Raw genomic sequence first — 12,522 nt, 5'->3', positions numbered from 1 at the left:
GACTGGTAGAAATACCTTGATGACAACACATGAATGGACTGAATAGCCTAAAACAATAGCATCAGCGATACAAACCAAAGAGGAACTTAGCCTTTAACTGGGAAGATTACTCTCTAAGAGAAAGTAATTTAGATGACTAGAAATATTTACAACACGTCTATAAATGTCTAGTAGTAGATCTGTGTAGCTACTTTCAAGCAAGACAGAAGTCAGGCTTTACGCTGCATTGCCAGGAAAGGAGGAGGTTGCTAATTTTCCAGCTGCTCTCTTGCACAGGCTGCGCTGACTTGGTGAAGAGCTTATTTCCAGCTAGGTTGTGTATAGTGTTGGTTTTTCTTGGTGTTTTTACTGTTTGTTTTAAATACCAGCTGTTACACACTTCCAGAATGTATCTGACTTTGGGCAAAGGCAGAGTTATTCTGCTTATAATGTAAGCAGAGATTTATAATGTGACGGTTACAGGAATATCTATATCTGCCTTTGATTTTTGGAGACTACAGAACATAATGTTAACATTTTGGACACTTAGCACTTCATTAATATTTGGTTGGCACATAGTAGCAACTACTATATTAAAGATTATCTAGTTTTGACGTGCATATGCCAACAGAAAGCTGGGTTGCTAATAATTTTGCAGAAACAATATATTTCTGGATGAATAATACCAACAAAATAAATTCATTTTCTATTTAGCTGAAGGCAGGGCAAAGAATCCTGCATTTTTGGTATACATTTCAGTTATGTTCTTAGAGTGCATTTGAAGCAAGTCATACCAATGCATCCTGCTAAAGGCAGCAAAATTCCCTGATGTGACCCTCAAAACTCAATGAATGCTCTAAATGGGATAAAAGGAAGGATCCTGTTAGTTAATGCTGCTCTTCCCACAGCTTATTCAGTTTTGTTTTTTATCTCCGAGTCCCACAGATGGTAGTACCATCTCACCTTTCATTTGCATTTAAAAGGAATGTGGCAGTACAAAACACGGGCTAAAACACTTGTCAGGAAAGCAAAGAGTGTGAAGGTCATTTATAAATGGACATCAGCATTTGCTTTTATGTTGAAATAACAGTCTACCAGGGCACTTGTGATTTATCAGTCTCCCTTCCCACCACAAAGGATGATCAAGAGTTAAAAGTCTTTTCCGTAAAAGGAAAGTCTGATCTCTCCCAAACTATTTTTTTTTTAAATACCATCCTGGAATCCTCAACTTTAAGTATCATGATAGTATTTTATTTTAGGAGGTCTATATGTATGTACACTTGTGAGTAGGGAAAATGACAAAAAAAAGCCAAACAAAAAAAAAAAAAAATCAACCAACCAATAAAGCCACAAAGACAAACAAACAAGCCACAGAAAACAACACACACCAACCCCAAAACTACCACTTCTGGTGTCTCTGCAAAGAAATTAGGTGACCCCTTCCTTACTACCTAAACCAAACTAAAGCCAAACACTACAGTCAAAACAAGCCAACAGTAACTTTAAAATCAAATAATTTTTCAATAATATGGATTTCAGGTAAATAATAATGTACTGCACTAGATCATACTTATGGTCTGGATCCTTCCTGAAGTAACTCACTGACTTTGTCCAAAAGAACTGCTGTGAAATTTTTGTCCAACAAACATGGGCAAAAATTCCTTCTTCTCGCACCTTACTAGACTGCTTGTGCAATTTAGCTGTTATACATACCGGTCTTCTCTTATACACTAGGTATATGAAATGTAAAAGGTTGACAACCAAAAACACAGAATTCCAGATCATTATGTCCAAGGCACAACGGTAGAGCGTAGCCCAAATGATGAACAAAGCACATCCTGTAAAAGTTTAAAAAAAAAAGCAAGTTAAATTTCACTGAACAATAAACACATTTGTACAAAGCCATCATGAATGTGTCCACTGGGTGCAATTACACTGAAAAGCAATATATTCTACAACGTTACTACAGTTGGGCTCTGTGGGTCAATGCATGGGCTAGCTAATCACTACAATGCACTGAGAGCAGGCTGGGAGCAGACTGCAGTTCTATTGCATGCGACTGCAATTCCAGAGCAATAATAATACAGATCATGACTGAGGAAAGCAGAAAGGTGCAGCCCACAATGGTCTGTTACGAAAAATGAAGTAGGAATGGAACAGCAGAAAACTATCTTCAGAAAAAAAAAAAAAAAAATTAAGCTGCTCACAAAACTTTAATACTACTTTGCATTAATTAGACAAACAAGAGCCTAGAAATGAATGTTTGCTGCTCATATCAGTAACAATCATATTGAAGTAGCAAGCAGCAGTTGCACAAAAAGCTCCTAAAGTCATACACAAGTATTTTTGAAAATTTGAAGGAAGTATCATTGCTGCATTTTGACAAGATCACAGCAGGAACCCAAATTCTCCTGTATGACACCAAAGAGAAAATTTCAAATGCTCATTCTTTTTTTAGCTGCTTTACTTTGAATAATGACAATTGCTTTAAAAGATAAGGCATGATGCATGATTAGGGATTCTATTTTTAGCCTATAAAGACAACACTTATCAAAGGATCGATTATGCATCAGTGAGTGCCTCCCAGATAACTGAGCCTACCACCTAACAGAGGTGGCTGTATAGGTCACAAATATATTTTCCCTTAAGTTTCATGCAAAGACAACAAGGAGAATGTGCCAAATTAGTGTCCCTTCTCCCTTCCTCCCTGAAAATGATCCTGAATTCATGAACTCAGTATTAATATATTCTGTCTGGGTTGTTGACTGGCTAGACAGCACTTACATATAGATCAGAAAAATGAAAACACAGTGACTCTTGATCAGCTGGTTAATTAGACTGCAAGGGATGGGAGGATACAAGGTCTGGAAGTATTGAAGAGGAGCAACATTGTAGAGCAGCACAGAGATGGGGCAGGGTCACCAAAGCAAAGGGGACAGACCCCTAGGAACCACGCTTCATTACTTGATCTGTCCACAGAGTAAATTTGCTTCCAGGTGCCACCTCAGCTTGCAAAACTCTGTTTCCATACCTGCTCAAACTGCAATAAGATCTACAGACCAAAGTGGCAAGCTCAGCAAGTGCAGAGCTCCAATTGCTTTTAAAATGAGAACTAGACAAACAAAAGGTCTCGCAACACTCAGATTCTTGGTTGTCACAGTGCAGTCTGGTTTAATAAGTTACCCTATAACAGCTATAAAAAAAGAAAAGGCAAGATCATTGTAAATTCAGCCATAAAAGTTATACAATAAAATTTACCTGCGCTATTATACAAATAAGCATTCTCACTTAAAAATACCTCAGCATGCTCTGTGTTGTGATACACTTGGGTTTATCTTTCTTACACTTCAATGACTCACTACTCCTTTGATCACAGGGACATCGTCCCGCACAAAGTACAGGGGCTTTGAAATAGCTGTTGGACTGAAGAAGTGTCACAAATGAAGCCACGTTTGCTCAGTCTCAAGTGCACCAAATTTAGTTTTTCTGCTGAAGTCAAATTTTAATGTTGCAAGATGCCTACAGTGGTGGAGGAAATATGACTGACTTAAGAGAACACAGACTGCACTCCATATTGAAAGCCCATGCTTCTATATCAGCAATGAAAATAATGCCAGTGACCCACAAGTGCCACGTGTTTGAACCCACTTCTAAAGAACATGTGAGCTGACATCAGGCTTCTCAAAGAAAACCTCAGCTTCTGCAGACATACTAAGCCAGCAAGGCAGCCAATACAGAGTCCCAGTACTTACTTTAAACCTAAAATTAAGGTCTTAAGGATCCATAGACTGAACTACAATTTGGAATTTAATGAATTTTAAGCAGCCAGTCACACACAAAGTAAATGGGGTCCACTTATTTTCAAGTTGGCATCTTCACAGGTTTGAGTTTCTAAGTTACATTTCGGGAAATTTTAAGAGGCTAGGTACATAGAAAAGGTATGTCAGGGTCAGAACAGACCCCACCCCTTACACCAAAGACACCTTCAGCAGTGTACAATGATCATGAATATCAGATGTAATTTCATCATAAGCTGAAGGGACCAGCTCCACAATGGCAATGAACTGCCATTTCTGCCACAGGAAAGTCACAAATCTCTCCAGAATAATTCTCCTACCTATGGTGAGCAGGCCTCGCAGAAAAATCATATGAAGGTTCAGAGTGGTTGGAATAACCAGTCCAATTGCAAAGCAAATGTTTGCCACGTGGAAAACAAGATGATGAATCTCTTTCCAGTTTTCACATGCAGTCTCATTGAAAGGCACAAGGGTGGCATTTTTAAAGTCTGGAATAAAACTTAGTGGAGTAACAGTGAGTGGGCTCATTGCTGTAGTATTCATTGCGGAGACTCCTGCAGTGAGGAAAGAAGAAACACCAGACATTAAACTGAAATACATTAGATATACACAGGGATTTTAGGGTTATTTTCTCTCTTCCCAGGATACATTTTCCACTATAATTCATGGGCGAAAAAAAATAAATCTACAAATGCTTAAAAGGGCAAGCTAGACCTAAAGTTCAGTAATGCTTTATTATCTCTTTCACTTATGCACTAGACTCGAAGAAGGGTGCATTTCAAAATTTGGACCATATGCAAATAAACACTAGCTGCTATGGCTGTAATCACTCAGTACAACATCCTATCTATTCTTCCTAGTCATACACAAAATAAATACCACATTTCAGTTACCATTTATTGTGGGTCTGCAATCTTAGGCAAAGTAAATATTTAAGAGACATTAACAAGCCAGATGAAAATCGAAAGAAAAAAAGGCTTATGTAGTGCTAGTCTCCCTTACGGCATACAAAGCTGTTCTTCTAAATTAGGAATGGAAGGTCTTAAAGGAGGAACACGTGCCTCTAGGTTGACTAAGAAAAAAGAAAAAAAGCCAACAAACCATACAAAAATCAAAACCAAAGACAGTCTCAGCTTCTGGCTTTCTTGCAGTCTTTGCAGGATCCTTTGGAGGTCTCCTAAGCCATGCATCATCTTGTACATATTAACCAGAGTAGGCAAAAAAACTCCAAACCACTTCTGAGAACAGAATAAAAAAACCCAACCCTACCACTTCTCCTCCTAGTTGATCAGGTGCCACCAAATCAGAAAGGGAGATGCTCAGGCTGCCAAGTTACGACAAGGTTGCAAGACTTTCAGGGAAACGACTTGGTCTACCTAGTATGAGCAAGTTTGCAAGACACTTAGTTACCTGTAGAACTCCTGGAGAACGCGAGACAGTTAAAAAAAGCTGATTTCTAACCTAAAAATACACAGGGATTTGTTATTGTAATAATAATAAATCTAGCATATTTTCTTTTCACACCAATTAGAAGGAAAAAAAATAATCTGTGTGTAAATATCTTCCCAACACAAAGTAAAAAATTCCTACTAAAAAGAAACTACAAACTGGAAGATTTCAAGATAATACCTTTAAAATTTTAAAAGCTGGTCTCTTTAGGGAACTGCAGCCAGTGCTACAAGTACTCCAGAAGGTCTCAACCCAGAGCAGTTCCCAGCTGGAGGAACGTGACTGTTTCTAGACAGGCTGTCAGAAACACGTGAGAGCTCTGTTTCCAGTGAGGCACGTACGGTCCCCCACTGCTGCAGCAGTAGAGATTGTCTGGAGCTCAGCTTCAGTCTCGTTAATTAAATACATGCACATACCAGCGACCAAACAGGCTCCACAACATACAACACTGTGGGATTCGCACTTAAGTAAATTCTATAGAGACAGTGCACATCCCTGCCATGTGTGCTTATGAACTGTCATGTAATTCAACTGCTTAGCAGACTTCCGAGTCACAGCTAATACACTCAATATTTCCTGCAAACTGGAACACGCTCAGCATTTCTCTGTTATTTGAAAGCGCTTCTTGGGCTGTGCAGTAATTTTGAGTTGCTTCAGTTTCACCCATTCTTTTTATTACTTCCCCCCAATCAATTAATGTACAAGGCCTAAGCAAGCAATTTCTGAAATTAATCAGTCTTTTAAATTAGTGGGAAGAAAGAAATCGGGAAGAAAACCTCAACCCTCTGATGTCTAGAGCCTGTCACAGCCAAGGCATGCTATGGAACATGCAGAGGCATTTTGCAGGATCGATCGCTAGTACAGACATAATTTCTATTCAGTTATGGATAGCACTATTTTCAAAGAAAAAAATGTATCTAGTTTGTACCCAAACATATAATTCACTTAAGAAATAAGTGCTCGCTTTCCTCTTTTGATTCCTGCATTAGTTATTCACAAATGCTAATTAAAATGGGGGAGGCGGGTGTGGTATAAAGAAATTCTACACTAAACTGTTTACCAATAATCACAGTGCCCAAATAAATTCACAGTCCAGGTATCATACAGGCACCATGCAAACAAGCGTCTATTTTCCTTCAGCTCTTTCACTTGAACTTAGTGACAAGAGCCCGGAGAGCAGCTCCCCTGTCCTGACCAAGCCACTCACACAGGGAGTCAGGCTGCAGGATTGGCATTTTGATGCGCTCATAAACAGAAGATTATTGCTAACTGGACAACTGTGTTTGTGCTTATCTTACACGTCCCATCATCATGCTCCTGTTGTTTTCAAACAACATGAACTCCCTACACTGGAACAGCAGAATCTCTAGATCTTCTGCGGAAAGCTATGAGCTGAGTTTCTACCTGCAGTCGGTCTTTCACCACCCAGCCATCTGCAAACAAAAGCACCACTTGACATGGCATCATGTGGTAACAGAACAAGGCAACCAAACTCACCCATGCAGAAACAGCCCTAAGTCCATCAACTCATATCAAGATCAAAACAGGCTGCAAGAGGTAACTTCAGCTACTTCCAATTACAAATCAACAAAGCTTTCACAGTGCTTGATTTTTTTAATAGCAAAATTTTGTACTGTATTGTTAGGAGAACAGAGGCTACCTTACTCTTTAAGACTTGGCTGCAATGTTTGAAGACTGGAAACCCAACAAGCCAAATCAACTATACAGCATGTGACAACCTCATTTTCCTCACAATTGAGCCAAAACACCACTCCCCACATTAGCCACAGATATTGATGCCACAACCCACCAGCAATAAACTGTCATAATACGAAGAGGTTTCTCCAGTAAGTTGTTTAAAGCCTTCGACAATAAAGTGCCCACAGTTGTAACAACAGGATGTTCAATGATATTGAAAGTCTTGGCCATCTACTTAGTTGCCTCAATGAGAACCTAAATCCAGCCACCTCCATTTTTTTATAAGTTTTGTCTTTAATACCTTGAAGTCCTTATATGAACACACTTGAACTTCCTACTCACAAACAAACATTGCAACTTCCCTAACATACTGGAAAATAGTAGAAAGCTGCAGAACTGCTCTGTCAATGCAGTATTTTAAAGCTGGCAGAAATAGATTGACACTGACTGCAAAATGACACAAGGACAGATTGTGACACCGGCTCTGAAGGAGAGCTGCCCATCAATTTCAACTAGGGACCCTGTTTGAGAACAAACAAAAAAGGCAGACAGACTTAGAAGCTCCAACCTGAAACGTTTATCTTCAGGTAACAACAGAAAGACAAATATTCAAAATAATAACTCTGTAATTTTTAGATCCAATTCTTCAGCCCTAATATCTACTGTTGTTAAATAATATTGAAGAATTAGCAAAAAAATCTACTGTTCAACAGGTGAACAAGCAATTGTAATTTCCTACCCTCTGCTATCTCAGAGACTCAAAAATTAATTTTGGAAATACAGAATCTTGCCTTTGAAACTTTAATTTAGGGTTATATGTGCTAAGGATTAATACAGTATAAGACTTCAAAGTCTTATGCTTAAGTCTTAAACACATGAAGACATATTAATATCAGAAGTTAAGAATGCAACCAACACGGTCAAACAGTTTTGGAAAAATTAGGGAAATAGTGTCAATTGAAATATATGTTTTATGGAGCTTAAGACAAATAATTGAAATAATATTTTTAATATCCAATAATTTTTACTTCATATGGATTTAGATTTACTGATCTAAGAGTCTGAATACTCAGCTGATTTAATACTCCAGCAATTTGTTGTCCAAACAGGAAAAACAAAACAAACAAAAAAAACTCCACTCAGTGATACTTAATATTAAATCTATCAGAAATTAGTATAGTTAACAATAAACCCTAAAAAAAGCCCATTTTTTATTCCTGCATGAATCTGATCGAGATTTAAGGTAATAGGTAGTTTTTACATCTGAAAACGCAAGTTCTCAGAATGTAAATGAGGTGAGCTTACTCCAGGATTTTTCTGCACTCAGGGCATCTTTATACAAGAGGCTATACTTCTGAAAGCCATCCCTAGAAGTATTTAGTCCCTAAATATTCAGAGACAAAGATGCCTTTAAAATAAAACAGACCGTTTATGGACACCCACACAACGCTTACAGAAGATGGACTTAGCATAAAAGTTTCAAGCAGTTGGTTTCAGTAGAACAGGTCAGCCAAGCTGATACAGGACAGTGCAATGTCCCACTCACATCGTCATCCACTTTTATTGAGATTATTCGTATCCCACAGCTTTACTGTTCCATGTTATTCAAGCGAGCTTCTTAAAGCTTTGCTTGTTACAGTCCACCACTTATATAGATGATTTTGTGAGTCTAAAGAAAATAAAAAGGTGGAAAATAAAATCAAGAGGTTTTGGTTTTTGTTTTGTTTTTAACCATATCTGCAGAACATAAATTACTTTTCTATGGTCTTGTTGCACAAAAGCTGCATCGAGAAATTAGGCAATTTCTTTGCTTTCGTGAGCAGAAGACAAACTCTAAGTGCTAGCATAATGAAGTTAATTACAGTTTAAGTTACCAATTTCCGTTTTATAGTGAAGTAGAAATGAATGGAAAAGTGGTATAAGAAAAAATGTATTTCAATACGCTCTTTGGGGCAAAGTCAATTCCGTTATATATGTTATTAACTACAGAAATTTGTTAAGTTTCACTCTGCACTTTATTCTAGAGAAAAATTAACAATTTCATCCAGCACAGTTAACAAAAGCATCCATGCCATGAGAAATGCTCTTACATACACTCAATGTAACAGCAGCATAGCTGTACTACAGCACTGGAAATTTGTTAAGTGCCTTTGAGCTCACCCTCCGTTTCGATCCCGTCACACGCCGATGGGCAGAAAGCCCAAGTTTGGGGACACGACCGCAGCGGTCACCCCACAGCCCCGCTTTCCCCCGCGTGCTTCCGAAGCTGTATTTTAGCCCACGACGTACAAACACAAAAAAACACAGTTTATTCAAAAAATAATAATAATAATAAAAACAAAACCAAGCAACCTGTCCCTTTACCCTGCAAAGAGCTATTCCCAAGGCAGTGCCAGCCCGCGAGAGGGACACCGGCGGAGCCCCCGTTCCCGTCGGGGCCGTGAGCGGGGCGGGCAGGAGCGCGCCCGGCAGCTGCGCCCGCGGTGAGACACTGCGAGCCCCGGAGCGCCCGAAAGGGGAGCACAGAGACCAGGGCAGGGCCCGCTCCCCGTCCAGCCGCCGCCGGCAAAGCCGCTCCAGCACGGAGCCCGGCGCCCACCCCTCCCGCCGCCGGCCCCGGGGGCAGAGGGACCCCGCCCGCAGCCGCAGGCACTCACCGCCACCGCCGCCCAGGTGAACCGTCCCTCCGGCCGCTCACGCCCGCCGGCCTCCCCGCCGCAGGGTGGTCCCCCCATCCCCCGGTGCCGCCAGCGCACGGCGGCAGGAGCGCCCCTTACCTGCCCCGTGCCCCTGCCCACGCCCTCGGAAAAGTTTCCCGGTCGCCCGGCGGACGCCGCGTCCGAACAGAACAGACTCAGTATGCTGCTCGTCGCCGCTCCCGGCACCGCCAGCACCACGTCCCCCCTACAGCTACTGAGCCGCCGCTGTGACTAAAATAGGCAGAAGCCGGCGGGAGGCTGCGGGCGGCGCCAGCTCCGGGGCCGGCACCGAGCGACCGCAGCGCGCAGGCGCCTCCCGCCGGCCCCGGGGGGCTGCGGGGCGAGGTGCGGCCGCCAGGGGGCGGTGCAGGGTGGGGCGGGGGGCGCGAGGGGTCAGCGTTTTGGGAGCCTGGCCCGTTCTCCCCGTTTGGCTCTTAGAGCATCACCCCCGGTCCCTCCCGGTTTGAAGCGCGCGAATACTGAGCAGTGCCCAACTTAGGCAGCTAAAACACGTGGGGCAGATCACCCCCCAGAGACGCCTACATTTGCTGTAGGGTGAATCCAGATCTTCGGCAAGGCGCCTCACTTTTGGGTGATTAAAATTAGAAGAGCTGAATTCTTCCCCAAACGCCTGGCAAGCGGTATTTCCCCTATATGGTGAGTCGAGGAGCCACAATAGCCTTTATAAAACTGCTCTTCTCAACTTGGCACCTGCTGTGGCTGCTTTGTCACGAGCATAATGTTTAAGAAATGTCGCTGGCTTTGCTGGTGTGGCAGTTCGACAGCTCGCAGAAATTATTTGCTTCCAAAGCAGGTCACTTGTGTCCCTGCATGTCACCAGATTGCTCTGCCAATGTCCTGTCTAGCCCTCTCCTGCATGGTCACTCTTGCAGGACAGGAATAGTAGCCACCAAGCCTGCTATCATCTCCTGGACGTTGATGTGTATCATCAGTGATGAAAGGCATTGCAGATACAGTCTATGGGCATCCCATCCTATCCCATCCCATCCCATCCCAGAACCTGACTGTCAGTGATAAATGAGGATTGCAAAGGCAGAAAATATCTTTCAATACATTCTGATGAGCTATCTACAAAGTGGGGAGGCTTTTTTTCAGCAGTTGAGGGCATATGGTCAGCATTAAACTGAAATATTTTTAGAAAGAATAATATAGAATCTTGAATGATTTTTGAAGTAACTGTTTATACACATCAACATGTGTTCCAGGAGGCTCCAGCTGTTGGTATGGTTGTTCTTGCCTCTATATCTTAGAGAAGAGATCTGGATCTTTCCAGTGATGTGTGCCATGTGAATAGGGTTTTCATGAAAAGTGCTGCCTGGTGTAAGACCTGATTTTCCAAACTATATTATGAATTTATTATGAAGGATTTGATTTGGGACTGTGTTTCCTCTTATGGATGTATTCACTCTTTCCCAATATGCAGAGTAAGCCAGCTGGAAAAAGAACAGGAAGAGCGAGTCAGGACAGCATGGACCCAGGAATGGTCATGAGAGATAGCATCTAGCATGTGTTTGAGACTGATAATATTCAGCTATGCTTGCTGGAGCAAAGCCAAGTAGCTTCCAAAAGCAGCACAGGGCAGCCTGGCAGAGGGCTCCAATACTAATCTAGACTGAGGTGTAAGCATTCTCTAGCACATTATGGAATCCTATGCATTGGAGAAACACAGATTGCTGTACTAGTTGGGTCTCTTATAGTCTTCATACTTCTCTCATTACCCTCCAGGTGTTCTACGTTTTTGCGGGGAGCCTCGGTGATAAACAGTATCTGCTTAACCCAATGCAGAAAATCCTAGTCAGGAAAGCTTGGCAACAAACTAATAATAGTTGCGGGCATATCAAGGTGTAGAACTTTGTCCTGATTGAAACTAGTCACTTGGGATCTTTATACTTCAGTATATTAATGATTAAACAACATTTCCCCTGTGCAGCAGATCAGTAAGAACCAAGGCTGTGTGGGTAATGTAGATGGTGGTATCTAGTACAGCTGCCAGCAGAAAGAGAGAAATGAGGGAGCATCTGAGAGCTGCCCCTATCTCCTGGCCATCCAAAAGGACCATAGGCAGATGAAGAGCATAGACATGGCTTGATGTGGTCTAGTCTTGTGCTGTGGGGTTCCCCTGTATGTAGAAGAAAAAACTTTTTTGTAATTGAATGACTAGCATCAATTTTATGTAGATAATAGTGCATAGTCCTATGCAGATATTAATGGCCAAAATTTTACAGAATCTTTAGTTACATAGATAATATTGGATAACACAAATAACGTTATCTATAGTTATATAGATAACTTAAACATTCTCTAAGTAGAATGTAGAGTTTATTCTCTTACACAAAGATCTCCTGTATGGTAGGAGAATGGTCTAGTCTAATTAAATCCATTTAGTGTCCCACTGTTAAACCACTGTAAAGACTTAAAGAGTTGGTTCAGCTTCCTATGTCAATAAAGTCCAAGCTCATTGAAGTCTGCTAATATAAATTAATCTAACAGAGGCAAGAAATAAAAACTGTTTGTGTACGTTGATGAGGAGTTGTCTTCAAATAGCCAGATCAATTTTTAGAGATTGGTGTTGAATGGATGCATTTTATTAGCAGAGACAGGTGTTACAACTGTTCATTGGTGCAGGCTTTCTCTCTGTTGTGTTTCTCTCTTCTGCTATTAAAGTCTTGGTAGCTTAAGTACTTTCTCCAATTATTTAGTTATTTTCCACAGCAATGATCCATAGTAGAAAACGTCAGATGGATGTTGCAAATTGCTCAGTCTTTTTCGTTATCTCCAGTGACCTGCTTTGTGATCTTCAACAGCACATCCTAACCTCGTGGTGCCTGGCTGGTTTTCTGTATTACAGGGGAAATAAGTCGTGTTGATGGGGCAGGGAG

The 12,522-nt window shown here is 41.3% G+C and overlaps 1 protein-coding gene across 3 annotated transcripts in view; it reads right to left on the bottom strand.

Moving 5' to 3' along the window:
• POPDC1 (popeye domain cAMP effector 1) overlaps positions 1-12,522 on the bottom strand; it is a 54,463-nt gene that overhangs the window by 18,507 nt on the left and 23,434 nt on the right. The window contains exons 1-3 of one of the 3 annotated variants that reach the window (XM_082048036.1): positions 9,701-9,840; positions 4,097-4,330; positions 1,693-1,817 (exon numbers count right to left, since the gene is read on the bottom strand). In XM_082048036.1, coding sequence (XP_081904162.1) covers positions 1,693-1,817; positions 4,097-4,319 — 348 coding nt within the window. In that variant the 5' untranslated portion in view covers positions 4,320-4,330; positions 9,701-9,840. Of the gene's footprint in view, positions 1-1,692; positions 1,818-4,096; positions 4,331-9,083; positions 9,198-9,700; positions 9,841-12,522 lie in introns of those variants that run through there. The other 2 variants (XM_082048037.1, XM_082048038.1) reach the window with 2 other exon arrangements.

This window comes from Streptopelia decaocto, assembly GCF_964273445.1.
Source record: "Streptopelia decaocto genome assembly, chromosome: 3".
Taxonomy (NCBI): domain Eukaryota; kingdom Metazoa; phylum Chordata; class Aves; order Columbiformes; family Columbidae; genus Streptopelia; species Streptopelia decaocto.
The sequence above is the reverse complement of the archived record's forward strand: the minus strand, read 5'-3'. Positions and strand labels throughout refer to the sequence as shown.